This window comes from Lipophrys pholis, assembly GCF_963383615.2.
Source record: "Lipophrys pholis genome assembly, chromosome: 12".
Lineage (NCBI taxonomy): Eukaryota > Metazoa > Chordata > Actinopteri > Blenniiformes > Blenniidae > Lipophrys > Lipophrys pholis.
The window spans coordinates 23,023,749-23,046,109 of record NC_137641.1 but is presented as its reverse complement, the minus strand read 5'-3'; the positions used below and the strand labels follow the sequence as shown (position 1 = coordinate 23,046,109).

General features: G+C 40.3%; 1 protein-coding gene across 3 annotated transcripts; it reads left to right on the top strand.

Annotated features, from left to right (window-relative positions):
- The first annotated feature begins 2,784 nt into the window (after nucleotides 1–2,784).
- golga2 (golgin A2) lies at nucleotides 2,785–20,787 on the top strand. 3 transcript variants are annotated; one of them, XM_080477351.1, is made up of 28 exons: nucleotides 2,785–2,868; nucleotides 4,107–4,250; nucleotides 6,648–6,716; nucleotides 7,671–7,823; nucleotides 8,099–8,145; nucleotides 8,603–8,666; nucleotides 9,259–9,318; nucleotides 10,116–10,196; nucleotides 10,754–10,792; nucleotides 10,928–10,990; nucleotides 11,752–11,845; nucleotides 11,948–12,054; nucleotides 12,203–12,261; nucleotides 12,385–12,526; nucleotides 12,725–12,814; nucleotides 13,169–13,276; nucleotides 14,021–14,108; nucleotides 14,670–14,812; nucleotides 14,956–15,174; nucleotides 15,439–15,552; nucleotides 15,760–15,984; nucleotides 16,147–16,246; nucleotides 16,701–16,792; nucleotides 16,912–17,188; nucleotides 17,336–17,497; nucleotides 17,591–17,697; nucleotides 18,135–18,327; nucleotides 18,482–20,787. In XM_080477351.1, exons 1-28 carry the CDS (start codon nucleotides 2,821–2,823, stop codon nucleotides 18,748–18,750), a joined length of 3,357 nt encoding a protein of 1,118 aa, XP_080333477.1. In that variant the 5' UTR covers nucleotides 2,785–2,820; the 3' UTR covers nucleotides 18,751–20,787. The 3 variants fall into 3 exon arrangements, with proteins under 3 accessions (XP_080333477.1, XP_080333475.1, XP_080333476.1); XM_080477349.1 differs by having other exon boundaries at nucleotides 2,791–2,868; nucleotides 8,096–8,145; XM_080477350.1 differs by lacking the exons at nucleotides 6,648–6,716; nucleotides 7,671–7,823 and having other exon boundaries at nucleotides 2,791–2,868; nucleotides 8,096–8,145.
- Nucleotides 20,788–22,361: the final 1,574 nt, after the last annotated feature.

The following is a 22,361-nucleotide window of genomic DNA, read 5'->3' as shown; positions in this document are numbered from 1 at the left end:
ATATTATGATCTTAATCTGTTTTCCCAAACTTTCCAGGCAGTTTGATTATTTTCTCGGGTTGCATCAAGAATTTATTCAAAATCACTGTATTGGTGCACTTCTGGTATGGTGTCTTATTCCATTTTGACTCCATCGAAAAAATCGAGATAAAACATTTGAAGAAAACTAACACATTATTAAAATGTTATTCAGTATTAGCTACACCGTTCTGAATGCAAAATGTGTTTTCTTTAAACCTAATTTAACTATGTTCTAAATACACAGTAAACTGGTCTTTTTTTTCATCCAACAGGTTGATGGGTGGTGCAGCTGATTCCAGCTACCTAATTCTAAAAATAAAAGCAAAGCAACTTAACACAGCCACATATTATTGTCCTAAGTTAGTGAAAAGTTTATGTATTTATTTTTACTATTCTTTGATTTGGAATTAAACATAAGACATTAAACTTGGTAACTGTATTGTGATGTGCCACTTTGTTCGAAAGTTGACGCTGAAATTTTAAAGTGAGTTAATGTCAGAAAGCGTATGAAAGTGAGCACTTTCATTCTTGAAATATGTGTTGTTTCTATAAACCACGAAGCATGTAGGCCAAAGTTTTTAAAGAGTAAAAGTGTCAGATAGAGATGTGTTTTTGAAGGTCTTGATATGATTAGTTAAACCATTTTTGGTCAGGATCTATATGGTATATCAACAAGGCATTTCATTGACTGGTGAATGACATACTGATATAACATAGAGAAAAAATAAAGATGTTCATCAAGGACAAAGGCATTCTGGTAGAAGTCTTTTTGTTTGTGTCATCCACCCTTTCTTGTTGAACCGGTCTTGTGATTTTCTTAAAGTGTGTTCATGCTTAACTTTTGTTTCTGTTCTGTCTATGTCTCAAAATATATGAATTATGAAAGAAAGTGTTGAATGAAGAGAATCTAAGAAAATTTTTAATTTCTACACTTACTTTTCTTCAAATATATCTTATGAACTCATCGCCCTTGACTTTGATATGGCAGTTTTAGACAAACGATCTTGTTTATGCACCAGTTAAATGCCAAAAGATTCGGTTTGCTTTATTTAATTCCACAATAATATAAGTCCAGCAATTGACATAGTCTGCAACTCAGTTGAAGATAATGAATTCCTATTAATTTCAGATACTAGGGGTTATTGTGATATTTGTTGAACATTAGTCACCACATATGTAGTGTCATCATGCTAATAAACTTGTGAAAGATTTAATAGTTCTAAACAAAACAATAAAAGAAATCAGTTGTTTATAAACAGATGTTAAAAAAAATAAATACAGCCATCAACTGAATACACTTTATTTCTGAACAAATTTGATAAATTTTACTTGCTTTTGAATGATGGTTGATTCTGATTGGTTCGCATGAAGCTCTTAGTACTGTGTTGCATTGAGGCTGCAGTGCTCACTAACTAAGCAACCAAGACATCCTGACAGGACAACATATAGGTTATAAAAGAAAAATATCAATAAAAACCTGAATGTAGGGAAAAATCCCCCCAAATCCATCCGTAAATTAGGACATATCTCACACAGAGTGAGAGAAGACAGAATAAAAGACAAAAGAGTGGGCGAGAGAGAAAATAAAACATTTAACAGAAATCTTTCCCTTTATTTGTAATAGTCAGACCTCGGGGAGAAAACAAAAAAGGAACAAGGACAGAAAAACAGGAACAATTGATTGAGGGGACAGAACACTTTTGATGTTTATGGTTGGGTTCCTTTCTTTTTTTTTTCTTTTTTTTTTCAAAATCAGAGGAAAACTATCCAAATGGTCTTTCGTTTGTACTTTACTTGTTTCTTTGCATCTGGATTTGTTTTACTTTGTCTTGTACAACCAGTGAAATATATTGATTTTCTTTAGAATGCATTTAAAATTCAAACATGTAAAAATGATGTTGTTAAAAAAAAAAAAGAAAAAGTTAAGCACCTTTCACAGAGGAAAAAACTAGAATGTATTTGTTTGTAATAAATTGAGAAATTTGCTCAGAAATGATCAACATTAAACATCAAATAATATTAACAAAGTCTTGAATAAGTCAGTGATGATGAAGCAGGTTGTATTTGGTGTAAACTGAGGAGGGCTTTTTCCTTCAGTTTGAGACTTTCCTGCTCGAGCATCCTGTTTTGGCTATTCTAAATCAGGCCTGTCTTATTCCTATGAACTGACGGTGTGAGAGGGAGAAAACATGTCCAAGAGGTCAGTAAAATTTGAAGAATGAACATAGTGTAATCTGAAACAAGTCAAAGGTCATCATGTCATCTCCAAAACACATTAAATGTGTCATATTAGGCAGTTTTTCAGCTCATCTTGCATTAACTTACTCACAGGGTATATATATATATGACGCTGGCAAATTTGAAATGCTGCATGTGGGAACCTCTTTTATTTATTTTATGTGAAACTATCAGCCATGTAAAAGATATTCAATATTACATAAAACTGTATATGAAACCACATTTTATATCTCATTATAGTGCATAACCTTGATGGATAAATTGTGATAGAAACTTGTCAAAAACACTCATTACATATTTATGTTACGTATATTTTGCTTGTTGCAAAACAAACAATGACAGTACACGGCTGTAAATATTATACTTTTTTTACCAAAATATTTAGCTGTGGTCAGGTGGTATTGAAATTAAAAATTACTGAAAAGTACTTTGAGGAAATATAAATTATAAATATAAAATATATAAAGATAAATAAATGGGCGAGCGCCCTCTCTCGGTCGAGGTCTCTACTGGCACCGGACTGGTGACGTGGTGCGGTCGGTTGACCAGAGCAGCAGCAGGATGGCCGACCAGAGTAGGCAAATAAAACTCGCTGCAGCTAAGAAAAAGGTAAAGTATATATCAACTGACCTGACTCATCATCCCGAGAAGAACCAAGCCTGTTTCTTGACTGGAAGTGTGTGTTCGCGGAGTATTTCAGCGCCTGTGTTATGAATGTCTTTACGGAGCTTGGGTGTTGTCATTACACGTCGTCCGACCTCTGCGCTGTCGCTCGTCCCGCCTGTCTTGTTCCTATCTCAGGCTTCTTAGCGCCGGAGAGCCCGAGGCTTCCTGTGGGCCTCCGCTGATAGCATTAACTTTCCCAGATTATGTTGACTATTTTTAGTCTGGAAAGGCATTTATCCCATCCAGCTTTATTTAGTTACTCCGCGATTTACTTCACATACTCTCACTGCCCGTTGGCTTCACTTGTCTTTTTAACATTTAAAGCATTTATTAGCACCGCCTAATGTGCTAACTGATGCAAGTTAACGTTAGCGAGTGGGCTAATGAATAGTTGGCTACGTGTGCATATGGAGACTATGTAGCGCAGCAGGTCCGCTTTTCGTCCTCTCTTCAGTGTCTTAGACACACAGACACACAAAAATATAATGGTTTTTGAAATAAAACAAGCCGCTCGCAGGCTACGATGGTTAGCTGGATAGGGAGATGGGGGCTGTTTTGACAGCTGACACCCCCCTTGCTCTGTCCTGCAGTGTGTGTTGTGTTGTTCAGCTAGTCAGGAAGGATGAGAGAGGCAAGCTTCAGGATGTGACCTGTCAGCGTTTCTTGCTCTCATATAATGTTCATAAATGAGGGGTCTTGGTGATAGTAGTGATTCTGTCGCTCACTATTAGAAATGGTGGCTCCGTGGGTTTTTCCTACGATTCCCCAAGGTCTCCTATGGACAGCTGTCATGGGCCCCATGCCCAAACGTGCTCGGGCATTTCTCAGTCATAGACCATGCATAGATGATCTAAAGTAAACACAAGTCATTAGCTTCAATTTGCTAGGTTCAGTAGAGTAATCTGCTGAACAAGCAGGTTAATCAAGCGGCCGTGAACACCCATGATGTCAAATCTTACCGGGAAACTGGATAATTTAGTAGTGCATTACCGCTCCATCTCAAGCTACGTTCACATTGTTTCAGATACATTGTTTTGTTAGCCTGGAGACTTGCTGAATGCGTAAAGAGACCAAAAGACGTTTGTACTATGAAATAGACCGCTTTACTTTCCTGTTGTCTCTCGTTTCTGGTTTATACCTTTTGTTCATACATCTGTTTTATTTCCTTATGTGCTCCTCAGCTGAAGGAGTTTCAGCAGAAGAGCTCCCCTGTTAGTGTAGAAAAGGGAGGAGGAGGAGGTGGAGCGGGGGCCAAGAAGAAGAGGAAGGTGAAAGGACTGAACCAACTGGATACGCCCCCATCAGACAGAAACTCTCCAGATAATGTAAGTTCGTCAGTGACTTTTCACTTATTTTTCTTTTAGAAAAGAATCCTACTATTTTACCCCACAATCAATTTGGGGCCTTACTTTATTTTAAATTTTTTTTACTGAAGGGGTATGAGGCCATGTGACAGAATAAACGAGAAAGATTTAGATTGAAACTGGCTGCTACTAAGAAGCAAAGTGTCTAACTTTGTCATTGTACAATACATAGTGTGCTTCGAAAATACAACACACCTGGTGAAAAGGATCCAGTTGTTTATGAATAATAGTTTTACGTTAAACATATTTGTATTGGTCGCCCCGGCTAGCTCAGTTGGTAGAGCATGAGACTCACAATCTCAGAGTAGTGGGTTCGTGTCCCACGCCGGGCCACACCTTCCCGTGGGCTCACCACCTGCAGGAAGGTTCTTAAATGGTGCAATGTGCTCAGACTGTCACCCCCGCGACCTGGAAACGGATAAGTGGAAGAAAATGAATGAATGAATGAATATTTGTATTGCTCACACATTATATTGCCTGTCGAGTAGCCAATTATATTGTTGACAAATGCTTTCCTGCTTGTTATACAACACTAATACACCCACAATGCCAAAAACAACAGTGGCCTTTGACAATATGTTGTAGTTGAATGAAGCAATTAAATTACTTTCATTCGGCAGAGCTTTTCCAACACACATAGGTAGTCAAATGTGTAACCATTAATCTGTCATGTTTCGTGCAGCAAAGATGATCTGATTATGCAAAAGTTTTTGCAGTGGCTGCAAGAACTTTTATCATATTGTGAATTTGACGAGTGTTTCTGAATTGTATTCAGTAGTTTCAGTTGGGCATCAGCTTTATCAACACAATGTTGAATAGTGTTTTATGCCCACAGTACCTGCAAATACATTATAGTGGGTTTTCAGTTTGGCTATCATGAGTAGTAATCTGTACCTATTGTTCTTTCTCTATAAATACCTACTTGCTTTGTTCTGCTGCTGTTACGTTAGACATCAGAGGTTTTAAAGACAGAGGCCCATGCTTTTGAAGCAGTCTGGAGATGAACCCGTGACATTTTTGATTGATCACATGAATTCATCTTTAGCTAAAGATGTCATCTGGCATCTTCTATAATATTCATATGACTTTGTGAATCCAATGGTAATTTCGTGGAACTTTGTTGCCTTGTGCTTAATTTGGCAGTTTTGCCAGTGGACCCGAACATGTCAACAAAAGTCATGCAGATAACCTGTTGTGATGCATATTCTGCACGTGCATGAATACAATGCTTGTGGGATTATTCCGGAGACCTCTCTAGTAAACATGTACAGGTCAATGTACCTGCACCCAAAGGTAGTTCTGAAGTGAACTAAGATCATTAGATTGTCTGCATATCATAATTGTGGATTTGGGTTTGGATTCACAAATCGACCGCACTAATGGAACAATCACAGCAAGGTTTACTTAAATCGAACCAAATCTAACAAATGTGAATGCACCTTCAATATAAGTTTGCATCTGTTTGTTCGGTGAGACAGTTTGAATGGTTGCATTCACGATTTCTGAAACGAACAGCATTCATATATGAGAGTTTGTTCTGGGCAAGCCAAACCTCAATCAGTGAATCGTGATATCAAAACTAATAAATAGACTTGTCAGTTAGACATCATATTCGATGTAGTAGTTTTGTGGAAATATTGTGTCAACCTGTGACACCCCCTCTTGCAGTGAGCTCTATAATACCCATATTTTGCTTCTCTACTACCTCTCATCACCTTTAATTCTTCTTCTTCAGTACAATCACTTATTGAGTGATTTGTTTAAAGCCCTTTAATAGTTGAGGATATGTACACCACTTCTAGACGGGATAAGCTCATTCCATGTGGGTCTGCTCATTGGCATTTGACTCATGGTTGAATTCAATCATGTGACGGTTGTCACCTGCTTCTCACTGTTAACATGGATTCCAGTGTGCCGCTCATTTTCCTGTTAACCTGGAAGTTATGTTGATTTGATTCCAGTATTTACCACACAGATGATAGTTTGAATTTAGATGTCTGTAGCACGTGCATGCTCCCTGGTCTCTAAATGTCCGACTTGTGCACTTTATCGCTGTCCTCTCTTGTTACAGTCACGCTCCTTTTGTAGCATTGATTGTCAGTGATGTTGATGCTGCACTAAAGTAATATTTAGGCACATGCTGCACCTCTCATTACATAAAGTTTTATTATTTTTTTAGATTAGGATATTTTGATTTGACCAATTTCTACTGACCTCTTGGACACCCTTCATGTTTGCACCCTTTCCTTCCTGTAGTGACGGCTTCTATCTGCTTGTTTGTTTGCCTCTCTTGTCACTGTTGGGATTGTGCTCTCCCCTTTCACATCTCTTTTCTGTCTTTGTTTCCTTTTCCTATAGTTTGACAGTATTCTGAAAGCACTTAGTCAAAGCAATGGAGTAGCCCTCCCTTCTTATGGCAACTGTCAGGTGAGCCTGTTCTGTCTGCCTTTCTTCAATTCATTCCTCCCTGCTTTGTCTCACCCCGCACTGCTCAAATGTAAATAGCAGATCCTCTGGTGATATTTAATACTGTGCCCTGCTTCCTCATTCTTCATCAGTTGCACTCATTCATTTTGTTACATACACCAGGAAGCTTGGTAAGATCTTATGAATGTGCTTTTTTAAACAAGACCGCATTAATGGTTTAGAAATGTGGAGTTTGCTCTTTTTATTTCCTCTGAATTCATATAAGAGTTACTGGTGAGCTGGTTGAGGGATTTATCTTGTTTTTCCAAACAGGATTGTGGACATTTTGCAGTCTCTAGTACTTGCATGGATGAGTCCATCAATCAGGCATTTTAACAAACAAGAATGTGTGTGCAAGTTTTTATTCACCAATAAAAAAGACTTCATGTTTGTCATATTTATCTTTGTTTTATGCTGTTCTGCGTGTTGCTTCAAACTTTAAGTTACGGCAAACTTTTTTTTTTTGTCCGTTATGAAAACTGTCGTTCATATTTAAGACAAATAAATGGAGTCCTTTCCGTGTTGTACTCAGCAGATGTTCACATAATGGAGAGAAGTGAGGCAAAATATTTTAGGCAGTGGCACCAAAGCATTTCTCCGTCGTCACAACAAAGGTTACATGAGGTTGTTTTTTGGGGGGGGGGGGTGGTTTTTCTGAGGCCTTTTATACAAAAAATAACATCCCAAAATGTCTTTGCATTTCTTTTTTTATTACCCTGTCCAGACAGTAGATTTAGCAATTAATTCTACGTACTTATATTATCATAACCTTAACAGCCATTTCACCTTAATGCAAGTCAGTTATACTCATTCCTGTATGCACAGGAAATTTGCAGCTTTTTCTCCAGAACTTGTGCTTTCCTGAATGGTGACTGTGTGTTTGTGTGTCTTGTGTGTGTCTGTGTGTCACGTCAGACCTTCCCTCAAATGGAGGCTGTGGGATCGTCAGTTTCCCAGCAGCTGGAGGAGTTGAACTGCGAGCCTGGTCGCGACTCACCTGTGTCTAACACTGCTACAGCTAACACTGCTACTAACCTCGAGTCTGTTGGTCACAGCACTGACCTGCAGGTGTGTGTCTCCCTCTGGTTTCTTTCTCAAGCACGAACACCTCAAAGCGTATCTAACCCTGCGAGGTCATTGCCTCACAGCATCATAATGGACCGCAGTGTAATTAATGCCTCTGAGAATTGGAATATTCACTGCGTCTTGTTCTAATGTGTGTCATAAAAAAACAACAAATCTGAAGTAAAACTATTTTATCTAATGAACTTAATTTCTTTCTCTTCTTAATCCATTTGGTTAACTCACTTCTTCCACTTTCATTCTTTTCCTCTTTTCAGCAGGAATACCCCGACACAAATGGCAATGACAATTCTATGGACGAGAACCGGTAAGTTATGACTCCTCACTTTTGCACTGATGCCATCTCATAGATTTTTGGTTCATAATGTGACTTGAGTGTTCAGCTTCTGGGCTACCGTGTCACTGATTTATTTCTCAGCCACTCCATTACTTGCACAGTGTAATGTGATCGTCACTACATGACAACTTCACAGATTATTAGAAACGTGTCAAACTACAGTCTTAAAAGTGATAATATAGCTAGACATAAACCTCAATATTGACGGAATAATAATGCCTTTGTAAATGTGAAAGTTGTAGCAGAGCTGTTGTACTGATCAGATCAGATTGTATGAGTGCACCAAATGAATATAAATACACCTGTATTCACTTGCAATCCAGCATAATGAGTACTACTACTTTTGCCCCAGTATGTATTCGAAGAGCTTGTAATGTAAAATATTTAGGAGCTCTGATTGAGTATTTGTGTCTGTCTTGTGTTGCAGACCGCTTTCTTCCACAGAGAGCCTGCGACAGCTCTCACAACAACTAAATGGCTTGGTCTCCGAGGTACAGAGCTGCAGCCGCCACTGTCATCTTTTTATCTCACATACACACGCGCACACACACACACACACACACACACACACACACACACACACACACACACTATTTTGTGCTATACACTGTTAGGCTTTTAACAACGAGTAACGCTCACTGATGTGGACTCTCAATGAGGGTGTATCGCATCTATTTTTGGCAGGAATGCACTGGAAGCAGTTTAAGTTGTTTCCAGTGTCCTTGGGCACCATGACAGAGCTTTAACTAGTACACTGAACCAGCTTGATAAATCTTTTCTGGCCTTCGTCAGGTTTTGCTTAATCAGCAAAGACAGAGTGTACATTTTCTTTATCTGTTTATCTGAAACTCTTATCAGCCCCGGGCAACGTGCTCTGCCTCAAAATATGGTTCCGTTGTTTTTTGTGTGTTTTTTTTTTTAATATCAATAAAAAAGTATCCCAAATCTTAAAAAGGACATTTGTTGGTGTTGCACTCTGGGAAATTTACTGTCAAAACTTTGGTCGCCCCAAGATATCGGCATCAACAAACTGCTTTCCTGTGTCGACATCTCAATAATGTTGGTCTCATTGTATTATTGCAGTCATCTGCTGCGTACGTGAATGGAGATAGTGCACCTTCTGTCAGTGACAGAGAACTGGAGGTAAGATGGACAGCTAATATTTTTCAGACGTGTTTTTCACATTTTAAATGCAAGTTTGGAGACATGTATATCATATCAATAGTGTCTTAATTACCTGTTGCTTAAAGTAATATTACATGACACAACATAACCAGGTCATATTTTTCAATACGACAGGTATAGAATATGGGAGGTTCTCAGTCTCAGCTGCATCAGTTTTGACCACCAAGTGAATATGTACAGAAGTTTAATTCTAATAAATAGGTAATACTGGAAGTAAAAATGACATGCCTGCAGATCGGAAACATATTTTCTGATAATGAACGTATACCAATAGTTTTTGTTCTTTATAATGGACTTTCTGTGGAGATTTATCAAAATGATGCAGCAAATGAAATGCCTCTTAACACTGTCTGTGTGTGTAATCCTAATCGCCACACTGCAGAATGACTTTCAATTAGGCTTTATAAATAGTACTTGGAATCTTTTTAGCGCTGGGTCACAGATATGATGAACAAGTTCACGTGGATCTTGTGAATATCTTGCAAACGAGACCGAATGATCCTGAAGGCTCCTCTACTTCCCAACTGGGTTTAGCAGTCGTCACATATTTTACTCCTTCACCTCTCATTGAAACCACATTTCGGGCCATTTGTAACAGTGTTATTGTTTGCCTCCATGATAATGATTTACATTTGAATTTATCTCCTCCTCCCCCCATGTCTTCTTTTTTTTTTTTTTTTTTGCCACTGCACTTTATTCCCCTCTCTTTTATTTCACCCCTCCCTTTTTCCTGGACGCATGTGTGCACGTGATAGAGTCGGAACCAGGAGCTGGCAGCCGCCCTGGAATCCAGCAACCTAACAAACTCTCAGCTCAATACCAAGCTAGACCAGCTGGTAAGAAGCTGTGTGTGTGTCTGCACATTTGTGTGTGTGTGTGTGTGAGTGTGCCTTTGTGTGACTGGAGAAACCCTTTTTCTCACCCCATGAAAAATGATTGCATCAATGCATGTTTGCATGTCATCCTGTCTAATCATCACCTGGAATAAGCACGTGTGGTTTTCTTAGTTTTTGTTCACTCTTTACTGAGTGTGACTAAAATCAATTTTTACAAAGCATCACTTCAGAGTAAGGAGCCCTGTGGGTGTGCATTGTGAAAAAGGCTAATATTTCCTTTTAGTTATTGTCTAATTGTAGTGTTGATGCTTTTTCAAGCCGGTTGAGCAAACTAACTGCAATAAACGCAAGGCTTCAAACAGCCGCAAGAGTTGAATGTAACAGAACCGGTTCTCTAATGGTTTGCACCATCAATGCCCTGTCTGCAATGGAGGTGATGTCTTTCGTTCCACGGTTTTGGTTATGCTTGGTTAAAGAAAATAGTGTCACTGAGCTAGAATTATGATGAAACATTGCTTTTTAATAAACATTCGTTCTTTACTCTATTGGTCTACCAGGCACAGCAATCTCAGGAGCTCACCGACCAGCTCCAAAAGGTTAGCTTTTTTCTTTTCCTTTTCCACTTCAACTGCATGTATACCTGCCTAAACCTTTTTTTTTTTTTTTTCTGGCCTTCTGGTATTTCCCTTTTCTATTTTCATTCTTTCAACTTGTTTCTTAACTTCCTCCAGGAGCGGAAAGAATTTGAGCAGAGATTTTCAAAAGAGCAGGGGGCTATGCGCGAGCAATTGCAGGTAAATGTTTCTCTAAACTCATACAGAGGACATGTTGTCTGGAAATTAGTTTTTGGTACAATATATTGGTTGCCTCTTGGCAGTAGATTTCATAAAGCCTGATTATTTCCATTTTAGTTGGTGCAACTTTTCTAGAATGCATTTGTGGGTTGAGTGGAAGAAGTGAGTGCCCATTAAATGTCTTCTAAATCTTTTCTGCCAGTGCCAAACAGCTTTTTCCTTATTTGGAGCCGTTGGTATCCTCAGGTGAACAATGCAGGTCAACAAAACCACATTCACTTACTTTCTACAAATACTAGTTGAATACATTAGATTGACTTTTACCTTCTTCCGACTTCAGATATCAAATTCATGAGACAAAAAAGAAAAGCTGTTAAGAACTGGTTGAGAACATTTGGCAAATGTTCGTTTAAATACTTGGCTCTGCTGCTCATCCCACAAATTAATGTTGCTTACAAATGTGGCACCAATGAAAATGTAACAAGAACTCACTTTCAAATGATAGGATCTTTTTGCCAAGAAACTTTTTTAAAGCAAAGAAATAATCTATATAATAATACTAATGTTGTTTGTCTGCAGTTTAATGTTTGACTTTAAAATGTAAAATGTGCACTATGTTACCTAGAAATAAATTGAATTTAAATGCAATGCAACAACACCACCTCCACTTTCCAAAGGTTTAGAGTTCCATGCTGTGGATCAATGTGGTGCTCATTATATTAGATAGTGGTCTAACTAATTGTGTTCTGTCCTTATCCCAGGTTCACATCCAGACGATTGGCATACTGGTATCAGAGAAATCAGAGCTACAGACAGCACTACAGTACACGCAACAGGCGGCACGGCAGAAGACAGGTGTGTGTGTGTCTGTGTTATTTAATGAGCTTCGCAACACCTCACCCCTACAGTAGGTACTTCACACTTTGTGCTTCTCCCTCTTTCTGTGCTTGTGTGTAGCTGACGCAGAGGAGCTCAACAACCGTCTGCAGGCCACAAAGCAGAGAGTGTCCGAGCTGGAAAGAACTCTGTCTTCTGTCTCAACGCAGCAGAAACAATTTGAAAAGGTAGCTACCATTGCTGTGCTCTCCCAGAGTCCAGAGTCAAATGGGTGATGGTAGATGCAGTTTAAGATGAACTTATTTGATTCAAATTGAACTTTCTGAGTGTCTTTGCATTGTCCAATCAGTGTTTTTTTTTTTTTTTTAATCTCAGCACAATAAAGAACTTGAAAAGGATCGGGACAGTCTGAGGCTGGAGGTGTTTAGAGTAAAGTAAGTTAATTCACACACAAGGCATGTCCTAACATTTTAGAGCAGATGATTTTCTTATCTTGAAATCAGCAACTCTTTCTATTCTTGTTGGATTGATGTAAATATAAATTTTTGTGTTGGCAGTAATTTAAACGAGGAGGTGAGGCAGCAGAACTCTGAGCTTTCGGAGCAGTTTAAGCTGAGTACCCAGGATAATGGTGGAATGAGGCTGGAGGTGGAAGACCTCCGCAAGAGGCTGGAGTTTGCTGACCTCATGTTACAACAAGTGGGTTAATCTGCAGATAAACAATTTCACAACTAGTACACATTTAAACTGTTGCAATAACTGCGGGTGGTGGACCAACTCAACAGCCCGTCTGTATGGACAAGCCACTGTCTGTTTTCCAACAGGAAAACAGCCTCATCATCTTCATGTTTCTGCTGCCTTTTGCTTCAACTTTATGTGTCTGTGATTTTCCTCCAGTACTCCAGCCAGTCAGATCCCAGCAGTGCCAGCCAGCAGGTGCAGTTACTGATGGAAGAGAAGCAGCAGCTGGAGGTACACAATCACCAGGTAAAGACAAGCCTGTCTCTTCCTCTTATTCTCATAATCTGTGTGCTGTGAAGCAGGACATTGTTTCACATGAGGATAATTGCATGGCTCAGTCTGCAGTAAATTATCGAGCCTTGCCCCATAGAGATGACCTTTTCACAGGGATAGCAATGGCTCTTCCTGTATTTATTTACCCATGAACCATGCGATGCTATCTATCTATTCTCCCATTTCCAGTCACTTCCATTTTTGACATTTTGAGATTTATGACACAAAGTTGCACACTTAACTCCCAACGCTACAATCAATAAGCTTCAAAACACTTGACCATAAACTCATGTCTTTTAATCACAATTTGGTTTTGTGTTGTTGTAGCTGATGGAGTCCATTGGCCAGCTGAAGACGGAGAGAGATCGTTACGCAGAGCAGATCCAGGAAGAAGGTCGTGTTTGGAAAGATAAAACGGAACAGCTGCTAACACAGGTATGTCAGCAACGGAGTGAGAACTTATTGTCTGCTCACCCATACGTCAATATGTCACTGCTTTATCCATTTTGGGGCCCCAGAAAGCTCACAGGAGAAAAGGGTCAGGGTTCATCCATGACAGGGCACCACAGAATGACTGTCCAAACACAAATGTAATTCAACAATAACTAAACAAGCTTGTCTTTGTTAATCTGGGAATAAAATGTATGCAGGCTCAGGAATAACATGTAAGCCAAATGCAAAATCCCTGTGAACCTGTAGGTTCAACCCAGAAGACCTGATAGGAGGTTACAGTAACTCCTGTACATCAGTGTTCATATTAGCCAATAATTAATATATGTACAAAAGATTTAAATTAAGAAGCCACTTAAAACAGTTCTAGGAATGAAGCCAAAGAAACCGGCAGACACTCCCACACTGCAAACAAAAGCCATTCTCAAGTGCAGCGTTTCCTGGAGTGCACACAATGCTCATCTCGCTTTGTGTTGGCAAGCTCAAATTATGAAAGAAAGCCCCAAAGACATGAGAGAAGAAAGCCTCCATAAAGCAGTTGAAAATGTTTCCAGAAAGAAAGAGAGGCTGCTGCACACCAGAGGTGCTGTTTGCTGTTTCATGTTGCCACAGCAGAACAAATATGCACACATTATGTTTCACTGTATTTTCATTTTTTTTTTCTTCTTTTTTTTTTTAACAAACTTCCTACAAAATGATTGATTAATGGTGATTTTTCTGTCTACATAGGTATCGTTGGTTGCAGAGGAAAGGGACATAAACATAAACAGAGTTGAAGAACTGGAAGCCACCATTTTAGAACTAAAAAATGCCGCAGGTGAGAGGCCGTAACGACTCTGCCATGTTTATTCCTCATCCTCGGTAGGTTTCGTCTGTGTTAATAGTGAACAATTGCTTTGGTTTATAAGCAGTGTATTCCTTTGTGTTTGTTTACCGCAGTGAAAATAGTCATCAGTGCTACCAAACAACCGTCTTAATAATGATAATAATGCATAGGTTTTATATAGCGCTTTTCAGGACACTCAAAGACGCTTCACATTGCATTATTCATTCTCGCCATACTCGATGGTGGTAAACTATGTATGTAGCCACAGCTGCCCTGGGGCAGACTGACGGAAGCGAGGCTGCCAATCTGTGCTATCAGCCCTTCCGACCACTCTTGAGCTTTAAAACAGTAATTTTCCTCAGTCTTTCATTCCCTACAGCAGTATTTCAACACTGAATTACATTTCCTGTCAGTGTTTTTTATTGGTAATAATTATTTATCTCAAATATGTGATCCTTTGAGCTTAATGTTAAAAGTACAGACCATATGCAGATGGTACAGCTGCTGCAGTCTGGTATGTTTAACAGGATAATTATCCTTACTTTCCCATAGCATTGCTGGCCCAGGAGAGGGAAGCTCAGGATGGTGCAGAACCTCAGCCTTCAGGACCCTCAGAGAGTGAGGTGGCTCTACAAGAAGCCCTCAACAGCCTACAGCAGGAGAAGGAAGCTCTAACTGCACAGTACCAGGCACGAGTATGTATTTCTTTTTTGGTTCCCCAAATCTCCTGGCTTATGGGAGAATTTGTCATTTATATGCAAGATCAGTTCTCAACATTAATTCTGATGTGACTTGTTCTTTTGTTTTTTTTCAACTCATCCCGACATATTTGCCCCAGCTGAGAGATAACGAGCAGCTGAGCCGCCTATGTGCTGAGCAGGAGACGCGTCTCGGGGATCTGGAGCGGCAGGTTGATAGCCAGGTCCAGGAGGACGAAGACCGCCGGCGCATGCTAGAGGATGTGCAGTCAGACAAGGCTACTATTAGCCGCGCCCTCACCCAGAACCGCACGCTGAAGGACCAGCTGGCCGAGCTGCAGAACGGCTTCGTCAAACTGGTGAGGCTAAATAAATCTTGCTGTCCATCTGTCGCTGCGTGATACGTGTACTTCTATTTCTATTATTGTTATATTATTTTCTGTCTCGGAGATGATAGGCAGCAGAATGCTGGATGATTAGCTTTTAATTTTGTCATTGACTAATTTTAATCTTTTTAGTTCAATAGCTTTATTAGAAATCCAAAAATCCATTCATGACCTCAGTCCTACCTCCGAGGGCTTTAAGTTTAAGCCAAGATTCCTTTCATTCTTTGAACCTGACAGACTAATGAGAACATGGAGCTGACCACCGCCATCCAGTCAGAGCAGCATGTGAAGAAAGAGCTGGCTCGCAGAATGGGCGAATTGCAAGAGGAGCTACACAACAGAAAAGAGGAGGTAACGTTTCACACGTCACTTTTTGACACAAACGCAGCTGCAAGTCTGCAGGATCCATGTTGTTTTCACCGTCCATCTTGCGACTAAGTGAAGCACGGCTCATTATTTTGATACTAAGGTTGACAAGAACGTCCAAAGGAGAAAGAAAATTTGCAGCAGTCGACTATTGTCAGCATCTTTTTTGGCTTTGCTTTTTGTCTCATCCAGCTGGAGCTGAAATCTAAGGAATCTCAGAGTCTGATAGAGCAGAGAGATCAGGTTGTGGCCCACTTGCAGCAGTATTGCGCTGGCTACCAGACCCTGGCCTCGGAGAGGGAACAGCTCCATCAACAATATCTGCAGCAGAGCCAGCTCATGGACCGGCTGCAGCATGATGAAAGCCACAGCCGAGTGCAGCTGGAGATCAGTCACAATCAGCTCAAACAAACCCAGGTCTGTATTATAAAGTTAATACTTCATCCACGAAACATATAGTGTCTGATATCGAAAAGTTATCCTGCCACGCTCACTATCACTTCTTTGTGTGGTCTCTTAAAGACTTTTAAACATGCATGAACTATTTTTCATTCATTCATTTAACTTGTCCTTTTCTAGGAGTACTTGGATCATCTGGTCAGAGACAACGAGAAGCTCAAATCTGAAGTGAAGGAGCTGCTCAACAGCTCAGCTCTCATGACATCTTCCAGAGACCAGGGTATCTTTCTCTTACTCTTCTCATTACCCCTTTTGTTTATTCAGTCAATTCTGAAACCTTTCCTATCTGCTTGTGTGCCACATTGTTGTTTTGACAAGCACGTTTAACCGGCTTTGTGGTTTTCCTTCATTTTGTTTAAAATAAATCAAAGGCTTAGAGACTGGAAAGAGGAGTCGCTCCCAGCAAACAGTGACATAGTATCATTGATGTAAACTGCCTCACAAGCTCTAAAAGCAGAGCTGCAGCATCAGCAGTCTCAAATCTGTGCCACCCAAAGGCAAAGTAATGTAAGAGCAGCTGTTTATAACCTTTGAATGTAAGATATTCTTTTGAGCACTAAGCACAGGCAGTGATCGCTGCAGTCTAACCATTAATGTGAAAATAATAACTTTAAATGTTGTGTTACAGTTTCTTATTCATTGAGGACTTTAAAAATGTCATTTATGTCATGTAGGAGATGGAGTAGAAAGCCAGTCTCTGCAAGAGAGTCCACAGAAGTCGACTTCTGTAGTGATCCCAGATGACTTTGAGAGCCAAAAAGAGATGGTAAGACGAGCCAAGCCAGGGGGAATGATTTAGTCTCAGTTTTCATGCACATTACCTCACGATATTAAACACTTTGTAACCATCGTTTGCTGTTGCTACTCATTGCCCCGCCCTCACAGGAGGAATTTATCCGTGGAGCGCTGTCACAGTTGGAAGCAGAGCGGGACGAGGCCCGAAGGCAGCTGGAGGAGGAGCACAGGCTTCACTTGGCAGCCCGGCACCAGGCTGCTATGGCCCTCAGTGCTGAGCAGCAACAACACAGCTCCAGAGCTGATCACGATCATGATCACGGTCATGACCATGATCACGGTCATGATCACAGTCATGACCATGATCATAGTCACGGTCACAGTCATGACCAGCATAATCACTGTGACCACAGTCACGATCATTCAGGTTAGAAAAACATGTTTGTATGACAACTTTCAAGTTTTTTCATTGCTTAACATCATTCAGCGAGCTGTTTCCATCCTGTAATACTTTCACCTTGCAAATGTTAACAGCGTTTTGTATAAACTTTAATTGTTGCCGTCTGTGGACCAGATGGAGGCGTGCCGGCAGAAGTCCATCAGGCTCTTCAAGCTGCAATGGAGAAGCTTCAGCAGCGTTTCACCAGCCTCATGCAGGAGAAAGCCGACCTGAAAGAGAGGGTGGAGGAACTGGAACACCGCTGCATCCAGCTGTCCGGAGAGACTGACACTATAGGTGAGACTGAGCAACATTGAACTTTCCTTTTTGTTCTATGTCATATTTGAATACTTGATGAACATTTCCTTCTCTGCTTCTTCATTTTTCCAGGGGAGTATATAGCTCTGTACCAGAGCCAGCGGGCCATCATGAAACAGAAGCACCAAGAAAAAGAGCAATACATCAGCATGCTGGCCCAGGATAAGGAGGAGATGAAGGTATTGTTGAACACTTTATTCAATTTGAAGCAGTGGATAACTTTCAGCCTTTTGACACATTTTCACAGGAAATCGGCTCCCTTTTTCTGAGCCTTTCTATCATCGATATAATAAAGCTTCAGATTGACAGACCGACTGTTAACGAGCTCTGCTGTCATTTCTTTTGTTGCCATGTTCATTAGTCCTGCTCTGTCTAATAAGAATAGTTTTCTGTTGAAAAAGAATTTAAATGCCCATGACAACGTCGGCATTTGCTGAAATGAAATGGCGAAATAGAGTGGGAGCATTGAGAATAGAGACGCTCAGTGTGCAGCTCGTTATCAAGGCCACAGGCGTATACTTCTTAAAAACAACTGAAAGATACTATTTCACCTTATCGAGAGGTGACCTGGCATAGTGTCTACTTGCATGCCGTCACCGTTTCCACTGTCGATCAGGCAAAGCTGGCGGAGCTGCAGGATCTCGTCATGAGGCTGGTGGCAGAGAGGAACGACTGGTACAACCGCTACGCTGGAGCCGTAGCTGGCGTGGGCACCGCAAACCCAGACCTGCTTCCTGTCGGGGAGGAACACACTCACACGGACCACCGAGCGCACGCACACCCAGAGCTGGATGCAGTCGGTGGAGCAGGTACGCAGAACTAGATGTTCTAATCCAGAGATCATCGCAAACGGATAAAACCAAAAGTTGCTTTCAAATAAATTGGAATAAAACCAGCATGTAGAAGTTTTTTGCTTTATAGTTTAAACAGGATGTTTTATAATGATTATCTCTTTTGGAGCAGAAGCCATGGAGGTCATCCCTCTGTCAGAGCCGACCGCGGACCTGGAGTCCGCCTCTTCCCAGGCACATCTAACCGGGGCCATTCAGACTGATTCCAAACCGCTGGCACCCAAAGAAGACGCCACAACTCAGCAGATCATGCAGCTGCTCCATGAGATCCAGAACCCGCAGGGGGCTCCGCGGCCACCCCCCTTCCTCGGGGAGAACCCCTGCATCCCCTTCTTTTATCGACCCGACGAGCAGGATGAAGTGAAGATCCTGGTGGTGTGAGACGTGTATGCGCGTGAGTGTGTTGAGATGTTGGACAAGTTGTGAAGTCTGGGGAATGTCGAGTCCCTCCCCTCGGTTTACTTGTAGCTTATTTGATCATATTCACAAACACTGAAAAAGATTAGCCTCCGCACACGACCGGTCACGTCTTCAGCCAGCTGCATTGAAATGCCCCGTTTTGTTCTGTTTGTCAGCACTTTGTTGTGTTTGAACTGAAAGAGGATTTGTGTGCGTTATTTGTTTATCTGTGATGCTCTTCCTCGAGAGGAGATGATCAGGATTCCTTGATGAGATTGGATTATTCTCCTTCCTGCAATTTTAAAATTCCCTTCTCAAACATATGTGCAATAAAGGGAGCTTCATTTTCCTTCCCTTCAACTGAAATAGTACTTTACAGAGCTGTTTAAAAATAGACGAGCAGCTTGTTTGTGTGCAACTTCATTCAAGTGCAAATCTTCGTTTTGTTTCGCTGTACACATGCCAAACTAGAGCATCGCATTAAGAGCATCTGAATGTAATAACCCAAGTGTTTTGTTTATTTTTATTAATGCGAAGAGAAGGTTCCAGTGGGAGGAGTTGAGATTGACTGGTTTAATTTAAAATGCAGTGAGAATAATGAAGGTAAGGTTAAGTCGGTAAAAGAAATTAGTGCACATATTAGCTTTGAAACAGCAGCTGCTGCTCTGGTTGGAAGTTTGTTTCGTTGCACAACCGAGTTCAGTAAGATGGAAGCAGATGTTGCTGATAGGTACCGTTCCTTTTCTTCCTTGTTTTGATTTTGATTTTTCTCCCTTGTTTGAACATGAAATTGTAAAGTGTTTTTTTTTTTTTTGGAGGGGGGGGGACTGAATAAGATCGTCACTGTTCTGAACAAGTGGTTGATCAGAATAATTTAGAGCTTCAATGTAATTCAAAGGCCCCAATTAGTAGAACAGAACGAATCAGTTGAGGTTACAGATTGTATTTGGGCAGATTCTCCACCCTGTCGTCAAGACAAATGAGAAGGAGTTGCTTTTGCCGAGTACGACCATTTCTCGTTTTCTTTCTTCATAGTGTTCCACTTTATCTTCTCCATGAGTAAGGTATACAGTTCTGGGAGAGGTCACTTTCGTCTCAATGTCAGTACTCATGAATTGTCTTTCTCAGATTATTTGTTCGCTGGTGCTTCGGGGCATTTGGCTAATTTGTTTCTCAGACTCGGTTCACATCCAAGTTGCACAACTTACTTTTTCTTAGTCTTCAGCAGAGCTTCTTCCACTGAACTGTTTTGTGGTTTGTGTTTTAAGGGGTGTACTTTCCTGGTTCAAAACAAAATGAACGATGGATGCTGATAACACACATTGGGTTAAATGTGCTTTATCTTGTTTTGTTTTTTTTTTGTTTATTTTCTAGTTAAGAAACCGGAGTGGCATTTAGAGTCCAGGAGATGCAGCATTTTTCTTTTAAATACAAAAGTAAACAATATCTGCTGTTTTCCAGGGACTTTCTCTCGATGTGTTTGGTCTTTTCGAAGAGTCTTTAGTCGGTGCTGCAGTCATACGTCACTCAACTACAACCAAAAGTCATTTGGAAATGCAGAGAGACTCGCTCCTTCGGAGGCTCCTAGTCTGGTGGATTCATCTTTAAGATGGTGGCGGTCGGACTTAAACTCACTGCACTAACTGCAATCACACCAGGGTTTGTTGTGAGCCGGTCCAATCTAACCAGTTTGAACAGATCTTTCGTTTCTCAGCAGATTAACACGATGAGCCTCCTGGTTTCTGTTACGTTTACTTGTCGTCTTGCATATCAGAGATGAACTTCTGCACATCTTTAACAACTGGACTGTGTGAGTGTGCGTGTGGAATCAAAACCTTATTTAGCCAAAATTGCATTTGTTGTATGATTTTTTATTTTTTTTTTTGTAGAGTTTTATCAGATTATATAAGTAGTATTGCACTAAACCTGTACAAAGCTTCTTGTTCTTGCTCTGTCCTCTCCGGCTGGTTGGACAGAGACGCTTCCACCGTACAGAACCTCTTCGCTTCTTGAGGAGACAAAAAAAAAAAAAAGAAAAGTGGGGATCCAATGAAGCTTTTCTGTTCCTGCTGAGGATTCGGGTGAATTGAACCGCGTTTGTTGCACTTGGAATACAGTTGCAGTGTAAATATAAACCGAACGTGAAATTACTATGAGACTTCAGTAATTTCTTTCCAAAGGTGAGGGACCAATCAGGTTATAAAACATCAGCTTTTAACAAACTGAGCCACATTGGTCGTATTCTGTAACGCTGGGTTAAGTCACTGATGGGCATTCAACATGTGATGGAGGGGAGTCCGAGGCCGGCGCCAGCATCTGGCTTTACAGTCGATCGCAAAAGGAAATCTAAGTGAGAGTAATGGCAATTTTTCAATGTGGAGATTTCATTTTCACAACCAAGACAAAACCCATTTCAGCTTCCTTTTCCTCTTAATTTAAATGAAATCTTGGCCAAAATCTTTCGTTCTGTGCAAATTACAAAGTGCAGAGCAAGATGTTTCATGCACCCATTATTTAAGGAAAACAATAAATAGGTACCATCAACCTTCTGGTCGTCAAAATGTTGCAGATTAACTTAAAATATTGTGCAATTAGCTTCATTTGTCCCCAAGAGTAACAGGACAGAAAGCAATTGTGCAGAGTTTTGTATTTTACACATACAATACAAAAGATTATTACACTAAACATAATTGCCACATGTCTTGGTGTTGTTTAAAGCATCTTTCTTGAATTACGAGTATTTTTCTTTTAGTACATTTACACCATCATCCTCACTTTCTACTTTCTCGCTTCTTCTCCCTTGGGCTGAAATTTGGGTTTTCTTTTGGACGTGGTATAGATTTATGTAGTTTCTTTTTTTTTTTTTCTTTTTTTTTTTTTTGGTAGTGGTCAGCCCAAGAGGTAAACATCAATTAAAGACCCTTTTAGTTTTGATTTGGGGGCTTGTAAGATAACAAACAATAACAATGTGGATGAAGTGATTTCCCACGCTTTGTGATTCACTGGTAAATACGTTATGCGTGATGCAAATGGGAACGAGAAAGCATTTATTGTCTCTACTGTAAAAGAGGTGGTGTGTATATACTGTACCTGTGTAACATATTGTATATTCATTATGCCTGGTGTGGGGGGGGGGGCGCTCTGCCACGTTTACTGGCAGTGTGGGTTGTATGTCTGTCGTATGGAGTCGCGGTGTCTGGCGGTTACTGACTGGCTGTGATTTATTACAAATATTGACTAAAAATGAGAAGATATTCTATTTATTTGGAATTAAGTTAGTATCTCAACAAATCAGTTTTAATCTAAACCTCGAAGTGAAAAGGTTGGAAATGAAGGATCATTGAGAGAAATGATTTGTTGGAGTGCTGCTTCTGACAGAAGCTTTCTGATTATAATTTTTTTTTTTTTCTTGAGTAATATTTTCTCCTCTTCTCCTGAATAAAACTGATTTGAGCAACTTGAAAACGTGTCAATTGTTGTTTGTTCCTGTGATTTTAGGTAAGTGGAACAGGAGTAAAGAATTTTCCTTGACATAAGAAATTGAAGCTTTGTTGTTGCTGAAGATAAGTTAACGATGACTTTGTAATGGCATT